Raw genomic sequence first — 24656 nt, forward strand, 5'->3', positions numbered from 1 at the left:
GTGACTCTGACAACTTTGCACAGCTTTGCCTCACTTAAATCCAATTTATGTGCAAATCAAGATGCCAATCTTCCACTACTTAATGATTTATCTATTTCGTTATTTTACTATTTACCTGGAAGATGGTCATTTGTCCAACAGCCAATGTGGCTTCAGAAAGCACCAAGGAATGGTCAACGTGATGTTTGCTGCCTGTCAACTCCAGGAGAAATGCCAGGAACACAGAGTGTTCAGAGGTCTAGACACAATGTTCACCAAATTGACTAAAGCCTTTGATGTTGTCACTCATGAAAGCATGTGAAGATCATGGTGAAATTTGGTTACCAAGAGAAATCTGTCAGTATTGTATACAGATTTTGTGACAGCATGCTGGCACAAGTTCTGGATGAAGGACAGTGCTCTCACACTTTCCCAGTCACTGGTGAAGTAAAGCAGAGCTGTATGCTTTTTCCCATGCTTTTTAGCAGGACTTTTTCTTCAAAATTGCCAGACATCTTCAATTAGGATGAAAACAGCCTCAAGGTCAGTTCTCACACTGATGGTAAATTATTTAACTTTAAAAGGCTATAAGCAAGATAAAGCAGATAGAGAGAGAGTTGGTGAATAACTTTTTGTCCACAATGGATGCCCACTCAATGCAGCTTCTGAGGCTGAGAGGAAGCAGTTATGGATCAATTCTCTGCAGCTTGTGCTAATTTTGTTCTAACAACACCAAGAAAGTAGAAGTTCTTAACTAGCCAACACCACACCATCCATGCATGGAATCATTGGTCATAGTAAGTGGAGGAATTTTGAATGCTGCGCATAAGTTATATTACCGTGGCAGTATACTTTCCAGGGATGTATGTGTAGACAATGAGGTTGATGCACACATTGCCAGAGTTAGCTCAGCATTTGGGAGGATCCAAAACAAAGTGTGGGAGAAAATAAGTATTAGGCTGCATACCAAACTGAATATCTACAGAACTGTTGTGCTGACTTCTCTGTTGTATTTCTGTAAAACCTGGACAATATATCAGCACCATACCAAGAAAATGAACTGCTTCTATTTGAATTGTCTTAGGAAGATTCTGACAATTACCTGGCAAGATAAGCCCTGGATACTGAAGTCCTTTCTAGAGCTGAACCATCAAGCATTCAGACCCTTCTGCAGAGATTGCAGCTCTGATGGGCTGGCTAAAATAGCCTGAATGCCAAACACATGCTTACCAAAAAGATTATTTTACAGAGAACTTGCATAAGGCAAGACTCACATGGTGGTCAGAAGAAGCGGTACAAAGATACTCTCAAGGTCTCTGTAAAGAACCTTAGTACCAGTTGTAAAACATGGGAGACATTGGCATAGGACCACCCAGCATGGCATGCCCACATCAAAGAAGGCACTGTGCTCCACGAGCAAAGCAGAGTCACAAAGTAAATGAGAGAGTAGACTGTCTGTGGCCATTCATCAAGGAGAGAAATATATGAGTGTGCTCTGGGTCTTTAAGAAAAAATGAAGTTAACTGTTTTTAGGACCACCAGCTGTGTTGTACCTGGGCTTCCCAACCTAGTAATTTAAGCCTTAACTACACCTTTATTATACTGGGTATCATGCATACCAAAAAAAAAATGAAAAAGGAACAGTTCATTTTTTTTAAAGTCTAGTCTCAATTATAACCCAGAATTTCAGAATTTATATTTTAGTATTTAGCTGGGTTTTTAAATTTGTTTTCTAATTTTTTTAGTTTCATGCCTGATTCATTGATATGTTTTCACTTTTTTTTAGTTATTTTTGGTACGTTTTCATTTTCTTTTATCTCCCACTTAATAGTATTTTATTTTTTCCAATTACATTTAAAGATAGTTTTCAACATTCACTTTTAGAAGATTTTGAGTTCTACATTTTTTTCTCTTTCCCCCTCCTCACCTCAAGATGGCAGGCAATCTGATATTTGCTATACATGTACAATCATATTAAACATATGTTTATTAATATTAAACATATTTCCACATTAGTCATGTTGTGAAAGAAGAATCAGAACAAAAAGGAAAAACCATGAGAAAGAAAAAAACAACAACAAAAATGAAAACAGCATACTTCGATCTGCATTCAGACTCCATAGTTCTTTCTCTGAATGTGGATAACATTTTCCATCATGAGAGTTTTGGAATTGTCTTGGATCATTGTATTGCTGAGAAAAGCTAAGTCTTTCAAAGATGATCATCATACGCTGTTGCTGTTACTGTACACAATGTTCTCCTGGTTCTGCTCACTTCACTCAGCATCAGTTCATGCAAGTCTTTCCAGGTTTTTCTGAAATCTGCCTGCTCATCACTTTTTACAGGACTATAGTATCCCATCACAATCATACGCCACAATTTATTCAGCCATTCCTCCCCTCAGTTTCCAGTTCTTTACCACCACAAAAAGAATTGCTATAAATATTTTTATACATGTGCATCCTTTTCCTTTTTTTGTGATCTCTTTGGGATACAGATCTAGTAGTGGTATCGCTGGATCAAAGTGTATGCACAATTTTATGGGTTTTTTGGCCATAGTTCCAAATTGCTCTCCAAAATGGTTGGATCAGTTCACAACTCCACCAGCAATGCATTGGGCTTCTAATTTTCCCACATCCTCTCCAACATTTGTCATTTCCCTGTTCTATCAATTAGCCAATCTTACAGGTATGAAGTGGTACCTCGAGCTGTTTTAATTTGCATTTCTCTAATCAATAGTGTTTTCATTTTCTTTAATAAAGTTTTCTATATTATTTATTTGTTTCTTGATCTATGAATAAGGATTAAGTTATCTAGTCTTCAATGTATTATTTTTGTTGAATATAATTTTTGTTGTGTTATGGTTAGTAAAGGATGTGCTTAATATTTCTGCTTTTCTGCATTTGTTTGTTTTATGTATGTTTTATGCTCTAACACATGGGAATTTTTAACAGTGCTCACAAATAAATATTCTCCTTTCTGTTCCCCTTTTGAAATCACCATAAGTCTATCATAACTGGCTATTTTAAAATTTTTTCCAAGTTTTTAACTTTTTTCTTCCTTAATTTCTAGGTCTAACAATAGTTCACTGAGTTTGCCCATTATCATTGTTTCTTCCTTTAATTTATTTGAATCTTCCTTTAAGTATTTAGATGCTATGCCATTTGGTGCATATACATATATATATATATATATTATATATACATATACATATACATATATATATATTATCAATGTTAATTCACTGGTAAGGTTCCTTCAAGCATAATATAGCTTCCCTTTGTATTTCTTTTTATCAAGTTTATTTTTGCTATTGCCTTACTGAGATCATGATTGCCATTCCTATTTTTTGAGTTCCACTTAAACTTAGTAGATTTTATTCCAGTCCCTTATTTTAACTCTATAAATTTTGGGGTTTCAAGTACGTTTCTTATAAACATATTGTAGGATTCTACTTTCTTTTTTTTTTGGAAGACAGAACCAAAACATTTATTCAGATACCAGAAAGCCGAATCCCTCGTAGTAACAAATCTATACACAATAACAATGCAGAGGGCAATACATCCCCAAGCCTTCCCTGTGTTAGGTTTCTCACAAACCAGCTCTCTTTTTTTTTTGTTGTTTGAAAGATAAATGAGCTATTATTATTATTTAAATATGAACCATCTATGATGTACAACATAATGAATCTGATTCTCATATCATAATACAATATAGTACTTGGGTTGTTTTTTTTTAAACTCTAATACATTATAATTGCATTATTGATTAATCTATTTGATTATATCAGAATTCTACTTTCTAAAGCATTTTGCTACCCACCTCTATGAAAGCATAGGATACATTCATCCTATTCACATTCAAAGGGCTTACTCTACTTGCTCCATCACAACTACCTCCTCTCCACTAAAACCATGAATTCTGCCAGTGGGTCCCCTACCTCTTATAGGTGAATTTTTGCTTTATCTTAGTGAGATAGGAGGCTCCGTGATACTTCCAGCTATCTCCTCACCACACTTTCTCTGTGAGACCATCTCCTCTTCTTCCATACCAGTGTCATCATTTCTATGGTGGCATGGTCTTCTTCGGCAACAAAGGACGAACACAACAACAACAACTCCCTAGCCTTGGGCATGTGAGTCTTGTCATATCTTGCCAAGGCCCAGACTTTCAATTCCACTTTATCTTCTCTTTGCAGTGTCCCTTCCTGGTTTTCCCCTCCCACTTTCCAGCATCCAGTCTTTATATATTGTCTTCACTCATAACAACCTGAGGATAGGGGTTGTCTTTCTTGTTTTTATTTTTTGTATCCCTAGTGATTAATAAAGCACCTGACACATGGCAATCACTTCATAAATTCTATTATCTATCTATTGATCAATTGATTTAGTGTATTTCCCTCTATCATGTCTTTTTATACTTTCCCCTCTCTTTACACCCCCCTCATCCCCTCTATAAAAAGAAAAGAATCTTGAGATAGACCTGTTGTCAATACTAAGGAACAATGTTTAATACAATTTACTTCTGTTCCACTATTCTTCTTCTGTTATACTCACTAGTCCCTGATCTTATGTTCTTTACTTTTATTTCTGCCTTCACAATCCTCCCTCCAAAAATAAAATTTGTTTTTCTTATGAGTAATCCCTCCCTGAATTTATCTTCCTTCTTAACCTCCTTTCTCTGTCTATGTGACTCATCATTAAGTTTAATGTGTTTTTAAACTAGAGTTCTTATGAGTATGTTTGTGTGTGCGTGCGTGCGTGCATGTGTGTGTGTGTGTGTGTGTGTATGTGTGTGGTGTTCAGTCTTCCTTTGGTTAATATGGAAGTGAGACTGATAGGTAGTCCACTCTGCCCTTTCTCTATTTTTTATGGTCTTCTTCTGATGCACTCAGATTATGTGAGAGATTACATCATGTTTATCTTAGTCTCTGACGCTGCCACCACCCTGGTACAGGCTCTTGTCACTTTAAAGTTCTTTCTGGTTGGCTTCCCTGCCTCAAATTTCTCTCTACTCCAGTCCATCCTCCACGTGGCTATCAAAGAGATCTTCCTAAAGGGCTAGTTTTACCATATCACTTTTCTTTTCAATAAACCTCAGTGGCTCTCTATTGTCTCTGGGATAAAATATAAAATCCTTGTTAGCTTTCAAACCTGCCCCTACTTTTCCAGTCTTCTCACAATTTACTCCCCTCTATGTACTCTACAATGCAATGACTCTCACCTCCTTACTTATTTTAGTATCAGCATATATAGTAGTTTGGTATATAGTGTAAGGAATTTAGTGTTTAGTATGTAGCATTTTAGTATATAGTGTAAGGTGTTGGTTTATAACTAGTTTCTGTCAAACTGCTTACTAGTTTTTCCAGCAATTTTTGCCAAATGGTGAGTTCCTCCTCCAAAAGCTTGGATCTATGAGTTTATTGAACACTAGATTAATATGCTCACTTATTACTATGTGTTGTGTACCTAATCTATTCCACTGATCCATCCCCCTATTTCTTAGTCAATATAGGACTGTTTTGATAATTACTGCTTTGTAATGTAGTTTAAAATCTGGTACTGGGAGGCCAGCCTCTTTCAGATTTTGTTCTTTGATTCCCTTGATATTCTTGACCTTTTTGCCAAAATGAATTTTGCCATTTTTTTCTAGCTCTATAAAATAATTCTCTGGGAGTTTGATTGGTATGGCACAGAATAAGTAAATTAATTATGTAGAATATTTTTATTATATTCATTCAGCATGCCTGTGAGCAATTAATATTTCTCCAATTCCTTGGATCTATGTTTATTTGTGTGATAAGAATTTTGTAATTTTGTTCAGAAAATCCCTTGGTTTGTCTTAGAAGATAAACTCAAGTATTTTCTAATATCTGCAGTTATTTTAAATAGAATTTCTCTTTCTATCTCTTCTTGATGGGTTTTATTAGTAATATATAGAAATACTGATTTGGGTTGATTTTATATCATAAAACTCACTAAAGTTGTTAATTGTTTCAGCTAGTTTTTTAGTTGATCGTCTAGAGTTCTCTAAGTATACCATCATATTATCTGCAAAGAGTGATAGTTTTGTTTCCTCATTGCCTATTTTTATTCCTTCAATTTTTTTCTAATACAGTATTGAACAATAGTGATGATAATGGACATCCTTGCTTTATCCCTGATGTTATTGGAAAGACTTCTAGCTTATTCTTGGTTTTAGATGGATACTACTTACCTTTTTAAGAAAAGCTCCATTTATTTCTATGCTTTCTGGTGTTTTTAAAGGAATAGATGCAGTATTTTGTCCAAAGCTTTTTCTGCCTCTATTGATATAAACATGTGATTTTCGTCATTTTGTTATTGATGTAGTCAATATGCTTGTTGTTTTCCTAATATTGAACCATCCCTGCATTTCTGATATAAATCCCAGCTGGTCATAGTGTATGATCTTACATATGATCTTTAAATGGTATTTAAATCAAATTAATTCACAAATCATTGAAGCATGTTTATCTCCTCTTAGATAAATGTCTCTACCTTTTGTAATGTATAGTCAATTAATCCAATCTAATGGAATAAACATTTACTATGCCCCTAGATATGCCAGGCCTTGTCCTAAGTGCTAGGGGGTACAATTATTAAAATGAAAAACAAACTCCATCCTTAAGGAGGTTACAGTCTGAATGGGGAGACATTACACAAAAGGAGGTGGGAAAGTAGATGGAAATGGGGGCACAAGAGACTATCCAATTTAGGGACATCTTGTTCTGTGGAGTTGAAACTATGCAAGGCAGCAGATGCAAAGTGAAGTGCAATTACTCAATTAATAAATGTTTATTAAAACTGTTAAAATATTATATACTACATTTGAAAATTTTTCTAATCCCAGAAAAATTTTCCTTTTATATATATATATACATATATATATGTATATATATACATACATATATATATATATATACACAAATATATATGCATATATATACATATATACATATATATATATTTATCAATATATTTATCAGAATTCATCATTTCCTTAAGGGAACAGGATTTATAGCCCTACTAAATATAAGAAATTCCTAAAACTCCTTTTGGGGCTGATGTTTGACAATTTGATGGAAGTGCCCATATATAGACTACTTATGGTGAAGATTTTGGGACAACATTGAATGTAAAAAGGAATTTTTCCAGTAAGAAATACTTTTTTCCAATATTTCATTACCTTCTGGTTTTTGTCTTGTCTCCAAGTATTTTCACCCAACAATGTTTAGCAGATCTTTTTGGTTTTGTTTTATCAACTGTTCTTCCAATTTTAAGTAGCCTGTGCCATATTAGGGAGCAAATTTCATATATATATATATATATATATATATATATATATATATATATATATATATATATATATACACATATATATATACATATATATACACACACACATAGACATATAATGTATATATACACACATACATATATACACACAAATATATGTGTGTGTATATATACATATATGTATGTATATATGTGTGTATATATGTATGTATATGCTATACTAGTAACAACCTCTCCAGCATCTACCTTCCTCTGGAAGCCATTTCTTGGCTTTCAAGTATTAATTAAGGAGTTTCACTGTAATAGTTTATCTGTTCTTGGCAGTTTTTCATTTTAAACTAAACTTTCCTTTTCTCTTTTGGTGTGACTGATCCTTTTTCATTGTGTGTGTGTGTTCCTCCTTCGTTGCTGAAAAAAACCATGTCATCAGAGAAATAATGACATGACTTGCACTTGACTTTTTTTTTTTGAGTGAGGGAGGGCTGTGCAGATCACCAGCCTCACTTCTCCTCCAGAGACATCTGAATCCAGTGACCAGATATTCATCAGGATGACTGGAGATGACCCAGGATGAGGCAATTGGGGTTAAGTGACTTGTCCAAGGTCACACAGCTAGTGAATGTTAAGTGTCTGAAGTGAGATTTGAACTCAGGTCCTCCTGACTCTGCACTGGTGCTCTATTCACTGCACTACCTAGCTGCACTTCCTTTTTCATTATGGGCTTTGAATAGTTCTTGAATTGCTTGACTTCCTCACACCTTGAACTGCTGCTCCATCTTTAACAATCATTAAAGTGTTCTCTTTAAGAGCTTCAACTTGTATCATTTTCTTTGAGTAATATATATTATTAAAAGCCAGAGAATTAAAAAACATAATAGTGGAGGGCAATGAAACATTTATATCACACAAAAGCCAGCACTCAACTGAGAGAATTGACTAAACGTGAAAGAACTAACTTAATATGGTTTCTGATCCATTTCAGACATGGTCACTGCTGTCACAAATTGAAACTATATCAAAATTATAATTTGTCCCAAATAATTTACAAACCATTCTATAGCCTTCCCTCATCTCCCTTTTGCCTTGCTCCCCATGCACCCCACCTTATTTTTTAGCTTTTCTGTGCCAAATTAATTTTATATTTCTTCTGTTAACTTATCTATATACATGCAATTTCTGCCCCTATAGAATGTAAACTCCTTGAAGGCATGGAATGTTTCACTTTTATCTTCCTATATCCAGCATTTAATAGTATCTGACACATAATAGGAACTCATTAAACGAGAGTTTGTCCTTGTACAGCAAACAATACCAAGTATACTCAATGCAGAAGGACCTGCCAGAGCATTTGCTTCTCTGAGATAGTCTTTTAGCTAGTCAACTCAACCACTGAATGAGGCATTAGGATAGTATTTGAGTGGAGCATATCTATGTATAAGGAAAATTAATCTGGGAACTGGAAAAATTATAAATGGAAGGAACAAAGGCATAAAGAGGAGTTAGAGGTTATTACAGTCGTCTTAGAATCAAATAATTAGGGCTTAACCTTGAAACAGACGATAGACTAGAGTCATTATCATGTACCATTGTGTTATTAAATTTCTTTTTATTTATCCACCCCTTATTTAATATTTTGATAATTTAGCACTTTCACATTACCACAATTCATATTTGTAAAAAAAAAATCCACTCACTGTATATTCTTATATTTTTCCTTAGTATATTTTGGTTGGCTTACTTTGATATTTTATAAATATTTCCTAACTTAAGTGGTAACTATTTTGGAAAGTTCGGGATGAAATATTTATAAATGCAGTGCTTAACAGTATGGTTTAGAGAGATTTGGTACTTCATAAATGTGGTGAGTTGAAATTAAAATTCCATATTTATCTTTAACAAGTTTAAATTTATTTATAGTACCCATTTTAGCATGTCATTATCCCCTAATTTATTTATGTTCGTTCTCAATATTTATTCTCTTCTCTTATTAATATACATTGAGATATAGTCATCAAGGAGAAGATTTTTTCCCCATCATTATGGATTAGAGAAAAATTCTGCCTTGTAATTTTGTAACAGAATGTGAAGGTATCATTTCTCTTCTTCCCCTTCATTTCTAGTACTTTTCTAGTATTTGTATGGGAATAGTCCTTTTGTGAAAATGTATTTTGTGAAAGAGGACATGGATCTTCCATATTTTAATGATGGTTATAATATTGTGCCCACATCTTCAAAGGGCAGTCAGTTAATAAGCATTCATTAAGCACGTCATGTGTGTCATGCACTGTGCCAAGCTGTGAGGGTACAAAGAAAGCCATATATATGTATGTATATATATATATATATATATATATGTATATATATATATATACATATATATATATATACACAACATAATTGATGTGTAGTTGTGTTTTTGTGTATGTGTGTAAGTAAGTGACTTGCTCAGGGTCACATACACAAAAATTAAAGAGCCCCGGGACTAAAATGAAGGTCTGAAGTCTAAGTTCAATGAATGTAATTTCCACAATTTCATGCTGCCTCTCCCTTTTACTTTTTTTGTATAAATTAGGATTTTTATATGGTGTTTACTTAAAGAAAATCATGCATACGCTATAAAATTGCATAAGATTTACCTTTCAAAGGAAATGTTTTGGATAAGGATAAATTTTGGGTCTGTGTTAAATAACTAATGTCTGGGAATCAGGAGTTTATTTCATATCTGTATGAGAAAGTCTTTCTGATGTCTTTCTGTCTTCTGCCAAGTGACAGGTCACTGGTATAATGTAGGCCAGCTGATTTCAGGGATTGCAGCAACAGTTGTGAGGGATATGGCTTCTTTTATGGAAACAGAAATTCTGGTCAGTCAGACTCTCTAGAAAGAATTGGAAAAATCAGTGCCTATCCTGAGAATCCTGTTGCAGGAAAAAGTGCTTAGGCATTTGTTTATTGGCAGTATTCACAAACTTTGACATTCCATCTGGCTAAAATGTGAGCTTTTTCCATGTCTCAGAAAGTTAGGGAACAATTATGTAAGTTGTCTGAAAAAAATTATTTTTAACCACTCTTTATAAAGAATTTTTTGCCCTTAGTTAAAAAAAAAAAGATTGCTAGAGGAAAGAATAAAGATATTCCCTTCCTTTTTGTTGTTCTTTAGGCATTTAGTCATGTCCAACACTTCATGATCCCATTTGGGATTTTCTTGGCAAAAATACTGGAGTTACTTGCCGTTTTTCTCTCCAGCTCATTTTACAGATGAAAATCTTAGACAAACAGGGTTAAGTGACTTGTCCAGGGTCACATTGCTAGCTTTAAGTGTCTGAGGCTGGATTTGAACTCAGGTCCTCCTGATTCCAAGGCTGGCATTCTATCTACAACAGTCACCTAGCTGTCTTTTCCGTCCTTCACATGAAATTTATCATATTTTCTACAGCTTCTGATGTAAAAACACTGCAGAACTTTTCCAGTAAAAGTTTCAAATTTTATTTTTAATGTTGGGGAAAAATGGTTTTATTTAGTGAAGTCAGTTATGTTAGGTGACTAAGCAGAGACGGTCTTTGTAACTCATATAGCCACCTTACCTGTCCCAGCTTAGAGCTCTGTTTTCCTCTTCAAAGATTAGTTACAAGTGATTTTTGGAAGTTAAAAGACTCTATCTTGTACGGTCATTTAGAAAACGTAACTGGAAAATTCCTGGAGAGTTTTGGTTGTGAAAAGTTATAAAAAAAATTAAAATCAAAAGACCTTGTTAGAATGAAGCAGTTTGTCTGTGGCTGGAGATGAAGATCAGTAAAAAACAAACAAACAAACAAACAAAACCATGCCTTTTGTTCCTTTAGGATTTTATTTTTGACATCTCTAAATATAAGCAAATATATCTGATAAATAATGAATTGCACATATTTGTATCAACTTGAGTTTTAAGTAAAATCAACTTTTTGTTATTTCCACTAGAGTTGAAGAAAAATTATTTATAATAAATTAATATTGCTCACTGGAACTAATGATTTCATATCTGTTATGAATATAGCTGTGTGCTTTTTTCTCTTGTGCAAGAGAAATCCTTTCTAGACCTAAAAGAAGTTGGAATGATCCCACTAGCCTGTAAACTCTTTGGTGTTGTTATTTTAAATTAGCTCAATATTGGGATTTTAGACCAAGATGGCTCCGTGGTTGCCTAATTGCAGGCAGACTATCCAGTTCCCGCAGACCTGCAGCAGGAAAAACCTGAAATTCTTACCAGTTTAAATAATGATCGAGAACTCTAATGAGAAATCCAAAGAATCCAAAGAAATCCACAGTCACCCAGAAGCAAAAGGGCTGCTAACAAAGTCAGTACCCTTACAGGCAAACAAACAGAACCTCCTTTGTTGACCAGTATGTGTAGACTACATGGCTCTTACTCTGTGGGTAATAAAAGCAAAGGGCCCTCCCCCCTCCCCAACAGAAAGCCCCAAGCTGGTTAGAAACCTCTTGAATGAAGACCCTAGAAGTCTTGAAAACAATAGCCACCAGAACATATAGACAGGGTCAGTCTAGGTAGCCAGGGGGTAAAATAACCTGAAAGATCCAGGATAGGAGGGCCTAATGCCACAAGGTGGAGGTGAATGAAGAATCCAGGGGACCCAGCATGAGACCAAGCAGAGCAGAGCACCCCACCAAAAAGTGGAGTAAGAGACAGAGCCTTTCCTCAACACAGCCCCAATCAATTCAGCAACTAAACCTGCAAAGATGAATAAACCAAAGAAAACAACAATCAGCATAAAATAAATTATTGCAATTCTAACTCCATAAAACTAAAGCTGAAACTCATAGAAAAAAATTCCTATAAAGACTTACATGGATGTAGTAGGATAAATGAAATGAGACCCCAAAATAAAATAAAAGCTCTTAAGGAAAGATTTGGAAGGAGAATCAGTAACTTAGAAAGGAAAGTGGTAAACTTTATCCAAGAAATGGACTCCCTGAAAACTAGAACTAAAATAAGCAGAAATCACTGACTCCATGAGACAGCAAGAAATAGTAGAACAAAATCAAGACATCGAAAAAATAGAAGAAAATGTGGAATATGTCATATCAAAAACAGCTGACTTGGAAAATAGCTCAAGGAGAGATAATTTAAGAATCTTTGAATACCCTGCAGGCTATTATAAAGAAAAAATAACAAAAATGTTTGGACACTATATTTCAAGAAATCATAAATTAAAACTGTCCAGAACTATTAGAATAGCAGAATAAAATAAAGACTGAAAGAATCCATGGATATCCCTAAAACGAAATAATGCAGTAAAGTCATAGCCAAAATATAGAGCTCCCATATTAAAGACAAAGTACTGTACCATCAAGAAGGAAACAAATCAAATATGAAGGAACCATAGCTGGGATCATACAAAGGCTGGAAGCTTTTTCGAAAAACCATGGAAGATTTTAGAATGTGGTATTCCAAAAGGCGAAAGAGATAGGCATACAACTAAAAATAACTTATCCTGAAATGTTGAAAAAAAAAAAAAAAGGTTGGGGGAAGGATAGAGGGAGCAGGGAGGGAATGAATCTATGAAAGTTTTCAAGCATTTCTAATGAAAAGATCAGAGCTGAGTAGGAACTTTAAAATATAAATTCAATAGTCCAGAAAAATTTATGTGAGCAATTGGAAACAGCTATATAACCATGTAGCGTTAGCAACCTAATAGGGAAGAAGAAACATATCTCTTCAGAGACATAGTGTCTTCAGTGGGCATTAAAATGAGTTAAATAAGGGGGGGGGGGGGAGGTCCTGGGGTTGACTTAGCTCTGTTCTATCTAAAATGAAAAGTCAGTATTATCTGTCATGTGGATAAACTAGATACCTTCCCAGTAAGATTAGGGGTGAAGCAATGATGTCCATTCACCACTATCATTCAATATTGTATTAAAAATGCTAGCTTTAGCAACAAGACAAGGAAAAGAACTGAAAAGAATAAGAATAAGCAATATGGAAACCAAATCATCACTCTTTGCAGACAATACAATGTTATACCTAGGGAACCTTAGAGAATCAACTTCAGAACTAGTAGAAATAATTAACCATGTTAGCCAAGATGCATGATATAAAATGAACCAACATAAACCATCAGCATTTCTACATATTACCAACAAAACTTAGCAGGAAGAGATAGAAAAAGAAGTTCTATTTAAAATAACTGCAAGTGGTGTAAAATATTTTAGTATATGCCTGCCACGACATAACTGGAAACTATGGTCAGTCCTCAACACTCATGCATTTAACTTTCATGACTACAAGCATCTCTGCGATTTTACTAATAACTCATTTTCATTTTTGCATTGGCAACCTTGCATATTCACAACCATATGCAGTAAAGAAAAAAAATGAGAGGCCCAATGTGCTCAAATTTGTGGAGCAGTTGTTATCTTACAAGGTGCTCCCTTGGTCTTGTTCACTCTGCTGTTGTAAAGAATTCCTTGAGCATTTTTTGCATATTTTTATTTGTTTGTCTTTAAAAACTCAAGTTTTGGCTTGTAATTATTCCCTCAGAGTGTAGCGCAAGTCCTTTGGTCTCTAAGGTGATATCAAGACCTCATCTGTCTACTGACCTCCTCTTTCTTTCCTCAATGAGTTGAGTGCCTGACTCACAGTCTTTCCTCCCTCACATCTGCTCTCTTACTAAGGAACCTCAACTCCCTCATTTCCTACGATTTACTCCTCCACCCCAACTCAACTACATACAGAGATGGCCATCTTGTTAATACCCACAAATGTTCTGCTTCAGTATTTACAAGCTGAAATTCCCTTCTCAAGATTACAATCTGTTGTCATTCTACCTCTTCCTTTCCCTTGCAAACCAAAACCTTTTTCTTCAATAACCTCCAGACCTTTGACACGTTAGTAATTTCCCAAGTCATTACTGCTACACTGGCAACAGTTCTCTCTCATGACCCTGTGGTTAAGCAGTTCAACTCTATACTGTCTTCTGCTATTGAATCCCCTATCCTTTATCCTATCACTGATTTTGTTATGCCAAACCTCATACTCTCACAATCAATTCTTTTTTCCCTCTTCACATGCTGCCAAACTAAACTGGAAAAACATTGCCAAACTGGTGACTGGATCCATGAAAGATTATTGTTATGTAATCTTGACTAGGTCTTCACTGCAGAAAAGAAATCCTTCTATGCCTAATTGACACATTATTGCATTTGTTTACTGTCCCACACACCACAGCAGCCTTTCCAAACCATTTTATTCCTCCTCAAACAGACATTCCATGGCTCCTCCACCTCCCATCCTCTCAACTGAGAACATTGCCTCATATTTTACTGAAAAAAATATGAGTCCATTTGCCTAAAAATTCTTCTCATCTCCTCTCAATTCACATCTCCCAGATGCCTTCTACCACTGTCTTCACCTTTGTCTCATATAATGAGTTGTCCTTTGTCTTCCCAAGACATATCCCATTCACTCTCTTCCATCATCTCCTGCAAATTGTTCCCTCTATAAATCCCCACTCCCTCATTTATCCTCAATCTCTCATTGTCTACTTTCTGCTTCCCTACTACTTACAAACATGCTTATGGGTCCCCCAACCTCAAAAATTCCTCATTTGATCCAACCTTCCCTGCTAGAACCTCCCTTTTGTGCCTAACTTCTTGTGGCCATCTACAGCCAATGCCTCCACTTCCTTTCCTCTCACTCTTTTCTTAACTCTGCATACTTCCCACTTCATCACTCTACTGAAATAACTCTCCAAAGTTAGCAATGATCTCTTAATTGCCAATCCAACTCAAACATTTATTTTCTATGTGACTCTGGGCAAGTCACTTAATCTCTGTTTGCCCCAGTTTTGTCAACTGTAAAATGAGGATAATAGTAGTACCTACCTCCCAGAGTTGTTGTAAGGATCAAATACAATAATATTTCTAAAATGCTTATCCCATTGCCTTAGTAAGTGTTTCCTTCCTTCCTTTTTTCCTTTTTTTCTTTCCTCCTTTCCTCAATCGTCATCCTTCTTGACCTCTCCGAAGGCTTTGACATTGTGGATCCCCCTTTTCTCCTTGATCCTCAAATCTTCTCTCTAGGTTTTGCTTCTGTTCTGGTTTTCCTGCCTTTCTTACTCTTCTTTTTACTCTCCTTTACTGGATCTACCAAATATGGGCCTCTTTTCCTTCTACACAGTTTCACTTGGTGATCTCATCATCTCCCATGGATGTAATTATCCACTTTGTATAGATAACTCTCATCTCTATTTGTTCATTCCTAACCTCTTTGCTAATCTCCAGTCTCATGTTTCTAGCTACCTATTGGATATCTTCAACTAGATACTTGTTGACATCTTAAATTCAGTGTGTCTAAAATTGTATTCATTATCTTTCCCCAGAAACCCTTCACTTTTCCAAATTTCCCTATTACTGTCAAGCCACCTACTCCCTTCTGGCTCACATCTTAGGTGTCAACCTCAACTTCTCACTCTCACCCTTTTATCCTATCCCTGTTTTGCCAAGACCTATTGATTGTACTTCTGTACCATCTCTAGAATATATCTCCTTCCTTCCTCTGAAAATGACACCACTCAGATCTGAGCCTTCCTCACCTCATTCCTAGACTATTGTAATATCCTACTTCTTGGTCTCCCTACCTCTGTCTCTCCCCACTGCAGCCTATCTGCCAGAGTAATTGTCCTAAATCACAGCTCTGATCTCATTAAAATCCTCCTTAATAAATTCCATTGGCTCCCTATCACCTCAAGGATCAAATGTAAAATCTCCTGGTGTACAAAGCTCTTCATGATCTGCTTTCCCCACCTTTCCAGTCTTCCCTATCCAGTGACATTGGCCTCCTCGCTGATCCTCAAACAACAAATACCATCTCCTGAATCCAGGCATTTCACTGGCTATACCCCATGCCTAGAATGCTCTTCCTCCTCATTGCCACTTTATAGTTTTCCTTTAAGTTCCAATTAAAATCCCACTTTCTTCAGGAAGCCTTTGCTGGATCTCCCTTAATTCTTCCCTCTATTTTTTTTTCCAATTTATCCTGTAAATGCCTTCATAGCTGCATGTATTTTGTCTCCCCTATTAATACTGTAACTTTCTGGAGAGCAAGGATTATCTGTTGCATTTCTTTGTATCCCCAGCACTTAAAATAGTTCCTGACACATAACAGTTACTTAATAAATGTTTTTTTAACTGACTGGAGTTGCCAAAAAAAGAAGGTTGATTAGTGAGTCAGTTAACAAGCATATACTAACTGCTTGCTACATTTTAGACAATACTAAGCACTAGAGATGGAAAGAAAAGCAAAAAAACAAAACAAAACCAAAAACTAAAAAAAGTCTCTGCCTTCAAGGACAATACATTCTTTCTTATTTATAATTTAGACTAGATCTTCTTTCTCACCTAGGCTGGAAGTGCAATGATCACTTATAGGCCCAATCCTAATACTAATGGTCTTGGAAGCTGTTACCTGCTGTATTTTTCTGACCTAGGTCAGTTTACCCTTTCTTATGCAACCTAGTGGTCCATAACTTATGGGTGTTCAAATAACGATGTCAAATCTCAGTAGACATCCTATAAGCTTTACTTTAGTGAAGCTCAGAAGTCCTAAATGTAAGCTGTCCCAGTAGCAGGGGCAATATATCCAAAATATCCAACCAAGGAGTATACGTTATAATATATATTGTTATAAATAATTGGGTACAGAGAGGATTACAGTAATCTGAAAGGAAAGGAGCAAACTCCAAAAACTTAGCCATGGGACTCTGAGCCCAAGAGAAGGGGGGGGGGGGGGGGGAGACTCCGTTCTAGCCTTTAGTCCCATTCCTGTAAAAGGAGAATTGGATTTCACGGCCTCCAAATTCCTTCCAGCTCTAAGACTTCTGAATGTACTCTGGAGGAGCCAAGCTTTATTCCAGACCCAGTAGTGTCCAACAGCAATTGAATAAGAGGAAGTTAAATCAGGATGTAACTTTCTATAGTAAGAAGGAACTGAGAAGTGGATGCCTGTTGAATGGGTAATGACTAAAAAATTTTGACACATATATGTGAATATAATGGAATACAACTGCAAGGTAAGAAATAGTCAATATGAAGAGTTCAAGGAAATATAGGAAGGTTTCTATGAACTGACACAAAGTAAAGTAAGCAAGAAAAGGAAAACCATATATATAATGACTGTAACAGCAGAAACGGAAAGAAGGAAAAACATGAAGCTAAATGCCTTGTAATTTTAATTGTATAATAAATTTTGTCATGACAATAAAAGAGGTGATGCACCTCTCTGTCTTCTCTCTGGTGTTGGAGGACTGTAGATGCAATGAACTGTAAATACTGTCAGACCCCATTGATGTGTTGTTTTCTGAAATGCTCTCCCTGCCACCCAGTTTCTGTGTGAGGATTGCTGAAGATATATTTGAAAATACTGATAATTTTTTTAAAATATGCCAATAAAATCTTTTCAATGAATTGATCAGAGCATGATAAATGTAATGTGAATATTTTATTTTAATTTAAATACTCAAAAGTCATGGTTTCATGACCATGAAGAAGGATGTCTAATTAAATAACAATTACTAAATTAACATTACTGAGTAATTTCTTGATATATAACACTACACTCCAGGCTACAGGAATTTGAATAATACATTGTCCCTAACTGTGTTCTATTCACAAGACTTGACAGGAAGGTAACTGGTTCAAAACTAATAAATCTACAGATTATTACCACTTAGTCCTATTTCGTACATATCAAATTGTTTTGGAGGCAACTAAGTGTTAAAAACAAGAACCTCTCAAAATAAACAATGAATTTCCACAAAGACACTTCTAGGGCTTAGAGAGTTTGAAGTCATGTTGAAACTGAAACAAATGCAGCTGATCCTTCTGCAAGATTTTTGCCTCTCTTGAGCACAAACATAATTATTACAAAAGACTTGGAAACTGCTGAAAGAGTTATGTAAGAAAATTGGAAATGTGCAAGCTAGCTAAGCATTCTGAGGAAAATACCTAAATAACCAGTTTAAGGCAGATGTGGTAATAACATGCAAGCCTGAGAGATTCCTAAGGTCACACAATCATGCAATTTCAAAATTGGAAGGGATCTGTGAGCCCAGCATCTCCTTCACTCTTTACCTGGCAATAGGTCATTCACTCTTTGCTAGAAATTCTCTGATTGAGAGAAAAGTCTTTATAATCTGTTGCTGAATAAGGTGAGTAGAACTGGAGAAACTCTTTACTGTATGATAACAGAGAGAAAAATACCTTTGAAGGACTTCAGAACTGAGATGAATGCAGTGATAAACTATGAGTTCAGAGGACTGACATTGAATCATGCTGTCCACTTCCTATCAGAAGGTGGGATATCAGAATGAAACGTGCACGTTTAGATATGACAAATGTGGGGATTTATTTTGCTGGTCTCTGCATACATGTGATATTTATTTGGTTTTGTTCAATTGGGAGGGGGCCCATGGAGAGAGTCATAATATCCCCCCTCTTGTGAGTGGGAATTTTCTTTCCCAAGGCAGCTGGTCCACTTTTGGCTACCTCAATTTTTTTTTGAGGGGGGAAGGCAAGCCAACTGGGGTTAAGTGACTTGCCCAAAGTCAAACAGCTAGTAAGTGGCAAATGTCTGAGGCCGTATTTAAACTCAGGTTCATCCTGACTTCAGGGCCAGTGCTCTTTTCAGCGTGTCACCCAGCTGCCCCCTAGTTCTAATTCTTGAAAGCTGAGTGGCACAGTGGCCAGAGTGCAGGAGCTGTAGTCGGGGAGACCTTAGCTGAATTCCAACCTTAGATACTTAGTAGCTGTGTAACGGGCACGTCACATAATCTCTTCCTCAGTTTCTTCAGCTATAAAATAAGGCACAATAATGCCACCGACTTCTCAGAGTGGTTGTAAGAATTAAATGACAATATTTTTAAAGTACTTAGCACAGCATAAACGTCATTGGTGATAGCCCAGAGGTGCAGAACGAGATATACAGTTTTAGACATGGTCAGTGTACTGATTTGTTTTGGATGAGCATATATTTTTATTGCAAGAGAACGCTTCTATTGGAAAGGGAATGAGTTCTTAGGAAATGAAAGAGATGTTTAAAAAGAGCATCAGTAAAAACTTTAAAATAAATTTAAAAGCAAATTTAAAGCAAAAGGAATTTTAGATGGAGACACAAATAGGATATTTTTTTTTACTACTTTGTTAAATTGAATATGTAGTTTTAAAATAAATTTATACAATAGAAGTTATCACTCATATGCAGTTCTCCTTTTGTTCTTTGCATATTAGATTATTGATGTTTGTCGATGGTTGCATCATTCATAATTTCTAAAAGTGTCATTCCCTTCCACAGAGAAGCCCTTCTTATATTTGAAGATGACTGTCGTTTCCACTTTGAGTCCTTTCTTCTTGATTCATCATAGTAGGGACTAGCACAGTTTCACCTCTTATGGAGAAAACCACTCCAGGTAAACCTCTGGGAATAAGGCCCGCTCATGTGAGAGAATTCACACCTGCTCTTTGAAAATATGTGATTTATGGAAAAGGACTCTTAGTAAGCAAGGGTATATGTGGAGGCTACATGGAATAATAGATAGGTTTGTACTGAGAAGGACCTGAATTGAAATTCGTTTCAGGTTTGTGAGACTTTTCGAGGGAGCAGAAAGGGCAATCCAACCCTTCTATCCACTTTCCCTATAGAGCAAATTTCTCTCTAAATAAGTGTAAACATTTTGGCATTAGTCAGTGGCTAGTCCAGAGAAGTAAAAGCTAGCCCGTGCACCAGGTTTGACCTATCCTAATGATATTTATTTTAAAATCTTTTTTACATCTAGCTGAGGTTGTAGAGAGGCTAGAAACACAGGATATCATAATTGTTTTGTCTTGTGTCTTGCTTTGATCAGTAAATCAAGTTCCATGACAGCTATCTGGGATATAAACAGATATATCAAAATATCCATGAAAGAAGTAATGGTATGTATACAAGTAGTTCAAAGAACACCAACTGTTATTTCTATCACTTTAACCTCAATGGTTATTTGTGTTTATGATTTAGATTAAGATTGGTTTATTACAAATTGGGAATTAAAAACTCAGCATCACAGGATTTTCATTTTAGGAGAATCTTTGGTACAGTACTATGATCTAATCTAATGCTTTCATACTGCATTGAGGAAACCAAAGGGTCACATAATGGTTCAGTATCTTACAAAAGCTATAAATGGCAAAGATAAGATTTAAAATGATGTCATCTGATTAATTCTAACAAACCAGAATTCTTCACACAGTGAGTAAATTACTTAATGTTTGTTGAATTGAATTTGGAGGAGGGATTATAATTCTGTGGAAAGATTAGGAATAAATTAGGAATTAGGCAATCCTCATTCTAATTCCAGCATTGGCCCATAGTGGCTATTTAATCATGGTTCCATAGCATTTTAAAGTTTACTAAATGATTTTGTCACGTGTGCCCTGTGTTTAATTTTAATAAGACATCAGAATAAAAATGGAAAATGGAAACATCCAGTAATGAATAAAGAGACATAAAGAATTTCTGTTAGCAAGCATTTTAGAATCATAATACTACCAAAACAGAATAAAATCAAACAGAAAATGTAAAGTATACACTTCTTACCCTTTGTAAGAAGTTTATGTACTTTGTAATGAACTTTAAAAAAACAGTAAGAGGGAACACTTATATAATCTTTTAAAACTTGCAAAGTGCTTCTCATTCTAGGACCATTGAGGAAGAGGTGGAAAGAACCTTAAAAGTCATGAAAAGAAATTAACACAGTGCCTGGCATTCAGTAAGTGTTTAATAAATGCTAGCTGACTAAGGCAAAAATGACTTGTGCAGGGTCACGTAGGCTAGTTAAAAGCTGAGGCAGGATTCAAATGGAAAATTTTCTGACTCCAGGTGCCATCCCTTATCAACTGTGCTATGCTGTTTTCCAGAAATCATGTCCATTTTGCAGATGAGAAATTTGTGAGCAAAAAATAAAATAAAATAAGTAACTTGCCCAGAGTCACATGTAGCTTAAGCCTTTCTGAGTCCAGCACTCTATCCAAAATGCCAAGCCATCCCTCTCCTTATGTAATAATTTACTTCTGTGTCTCTTGACCTCTGCTGCTTCTATATTACTAGATTTTATTTTTTTTTAACAATCAGACTTGCTATTTCCTTGGTCTAGGGAAATAGCCATGAAGAAGCCTTTTCTCCTCATGGCAATGAGAAGTCCATCATCTGCCTGGGTCACAGGGCTGGCCAAATTCCTGCTGTCTACTCTGAAACTCCACCTCTTTAAAAATCCATGATTATTGTTGTTACTGTTAATTCATAATGTTTATATTATTTTAATTCTGCTTTTTTCAATTTTTCATCATTTTTATGGGAAAGATTGTTTTTCGGGTAGGTGGTAGAATATAAAGCTTTGAAATCTCCTGATTATAAGATTCCGAAATTCTTCATGTTTTCCCATATTTGTATACAGCTTTCATCTTTATAATTTCTTGTGGCACAATAATATTTACATAAATTATTTAGTCTCTTTACATGTTTTTAGCATATAGGCTGTTTATAGTGGGAGGTTTCAATTATTATTACTATTAAAACTGCAATGAACATTTTTCGGCTGTTAGGTCATTTTCTTTTCCTTTTAATATCCTTAGGATATAGTCCTATTAGTGGGATCTCAGGGTCAAGTGATATACTATCGGTTTCTTAAATACATACTATAAAAAAAAAAGAAAATAACGAAGAGTATCGAAGTGGATCTGATTCTGTGGGAGGATACTTTTAAAGAAAATTGCTGTGCAAGTCAACATAATTTACTGAACTTGTTAAAAAGAAAGAAAAATAAGAGATTTTATCGATGCCATGACAAAGTAACCATAGTTTTTGCTCTCTAGGAGCCTAGTGGAGTATATTGCATCATTAACTCCCTTAAGGAGTACCAGAAGAGAAAACTGCAAGCCAGATGGGATGTCTTTACTTAGTCACTACTGCAGTGTAAATAAACATCTGCAGGAAATACAAGTCTGTACACGCAGAAGTGGAAGAGAATGTCTTTTAGAAAAGCTTGGTGTCTTCCAAGCTGACTGCTACCAACTTCTGCCAATCAAATCCTTAAGATTCTGAGTGTTTCGCCCAGGAGACGTACAGCCTTCTCTTGGTAAATGGATTTTTTCTTTCTTACTGGCAATCTGTGTCATGCTTAGAGGTTTGGAAGGTTTCTTCCAACGCGGTAATTGGTTGCCTTCCCCAGACTGACAGGGTTGGCTGTGGGACTCCTGGAGTGAAAGTTTCCAGTTACCAGGATGGCAAGCCCCTACGTAGGAGGAGGGAGGTAAGTATGCAGAGCTGCGGCCACTGCTCCTTCTGATTGGCTGTCCAGTGCAGTTGCTTCCTCGGAACAAAAGGTCAAAGAGGACTGCAGAGTGATTCTAAGAGAAATAGCCCCGCTGGAAGAACCGTGCGGACCTCCAGAAGTAGTAGGCTGGATATTTCAGGAACCCGCCGACTCGCTTGGTTACGAGTTTGCAGCATACAGCCTCCAGCTGCCAGTCCAACAAGGTCCTGGGGGTTCAGACCCATTTTAGAAGAAATTGCCTGAAATCAGAAACTACCAGGTCTGTTACAGAAGAAGCAGTTCCATGATCCCCTTGTAAACTTTGATACTGCAATGGCTTGTGAAATCATGCCTCTGCACAGGTATTCATTTTTTGTCTTGTTACATTTTGTCTTACTTGATTAACATGCAAACCATATAACTTTGCCAGTTACATAGCTGATGCTTCAGTCATATGTTAAAAGTGTGTCTGTTTAAAGGGATTTTATTTTCCTCCGGACAGTCACAGTAGCTAATTTTATTTGACTCTCTCATTTGATGACTGGGAAACAGAATTGCTCAACTGCCCTCTTTATTGAATACAAATGAATACTGGAAGAAACAGCAGATAAGTGAATTTTCAGAGTACCCGAGGAAAAGGAAACAAGGAATAGGTTAGGCAGGTTTTCAGGAAGCCTTTGATTAACTCATTTGCATATGGTAAAATAGTCAAAGATGGATATGTGGGTTAAGTGATACTGAAAAACTAGACTGTTTCTAATGCTCCTGAGGACTCTCCCTCTATAGATTTCACATCTAGGCAATTTTTTGAAAATCAATATCTATCTTATAAAGAAAAATTGTAAAAATCCACCATATGTTATTCTTTTTTGCATAATTCTTCTTGTATTGATGTGAAGAGTAACATTTATCCCACAGAGGAAACTTCCATATAGAAGCAAAATTATCCTGTTTATTTAATATGTATTCTGTGTGCATGTAAATGTGTGTATGTTTTCTTTCCCAGATATAAGTTCCTTGAGACCAGAGACCATTTCATTTGTGTATCTCTGATGCTCTAGTGCCTACCTCAGTACCTGCCACATAATAGAGGATTTTCTCTTTGACCCTGAAAGCCACTGGATTTTCCTGAATTGAGGAGTGAGATACTCAGTGTTTCAGTGGTAGTTATGTGGCGGTTGGAATAAAGTTGGCAGGAACTTGAGGCAGAAAGTCTCAACCATATTGCTATCATAATAATCCAGGCATGAAGCAATGAGCTCCTGAACTAGGATAGTGGCAGTGTCAGAGGACAGGGAACACATATGAGAAGTGTGGTGAAGGTAGAATCAGGATTTGACAACAGACTGGGTATGGGATGGAGAATGAGTGCTGAGAATGACACACACAGGCTTGCAGCCTGAAATGATTAGAAGGGTGGTGGCACCCAACACTAAAGGTAGGCAGAAAAGAGGGTTTGAGGGAAAGATAATGAGCTCAGTTTTAGACATGTTGAGTTTAAAATTATAAATATGTATAATATTATCTTATTATATTTTAATTATTGTAGGATATGTAGTGGGAGATGTCCAGTAGGCAGTTGGAGATGTGAGACTGGAGGCAAGGAGAAAGATGAGCACTAGATTAGGAGACCTAAGTATTATCTGCATAGAGATGGTCCTGAATCCGTGGGAGCTGATGAGCTCAAACAGGAGAAGAAGCTAAAAGAACCTAGGACAGAAACTTGTGGGACATCCATAGTGAGTGGGAATGGCTGGCCATAGATCCAGTGGAGGAGATTGAGGAGAGATCAGAAAGGTAGGAAGGGAACCAGGATAAAGCAGTGTCCAAAAACCTAGAGGGAAGAAAGTATCAAGATGAGGCTGGGGTGGGGAGAAGGGATGAATATTGTCAAAGGCTATAGAGGTAAAAAACAAAACAAAACAAAACAGGAGGATTAAGGAAAAAGTCATTAGATTTATAAATTAAGAGGTCATTGATGAATTCAAGGTCACATGATGCATTTTTCAGACTTCTCCAGAACAGG

General features: G+C 36.0%; 1 protein-coding gene and 1 pseudogene across 2 annotated transcripts in view; one reads left to right on the forward strand and one right to left on the reverse strand.

Annotated features, from left to right (window-relative positions):
* The window catches only part of LOC140514769 (stAR-related lipid transfer protein 7, mitochondrial pseudogene), a 35650-nt pseudogene extending 12775 nt beyond the window's left edge, over positions 1-22875 (reverse strand).
* The window catches only part of FAM13A (family with sequence similarity 13 member A), a 91439-nt gene continuing 89491 nt past the window's right edge, over positions 22709-24656 (forward strand). Inside the window, exon 1 of one of the 2 annotated variants that reach the window (XM_072625429.1) lies at positions 22709-22992. In XM_072625429.1, coding sequence (XP_072481530.1) covers positions 22964-22992 — 29 coding nt within the window. In that variant the 5' untranslated portion in view covers positions 22709-22963. The remainder of the gene's footprint in view (positions 22993-24656) is intronic. The other variant, XM_072625428.1, reaches the window with a different exon arrangement.

This window comes from Notamacropus eugenii, chromosome 7, assembly GCF_028372415.1.
Source record: "Notamacropus eugenii isolate mMacEug1 chromosome 7, mMacEug1.pri_v2, whole genome shotgun sequence".
NCBI classification, from domain to species: domain Eukaryota; kingdom Metazoa; phylum Chordata; class Mammalia; order Diprotodontia; family Macropodidae; genus Notamacropus; species Notamacropus eugenii.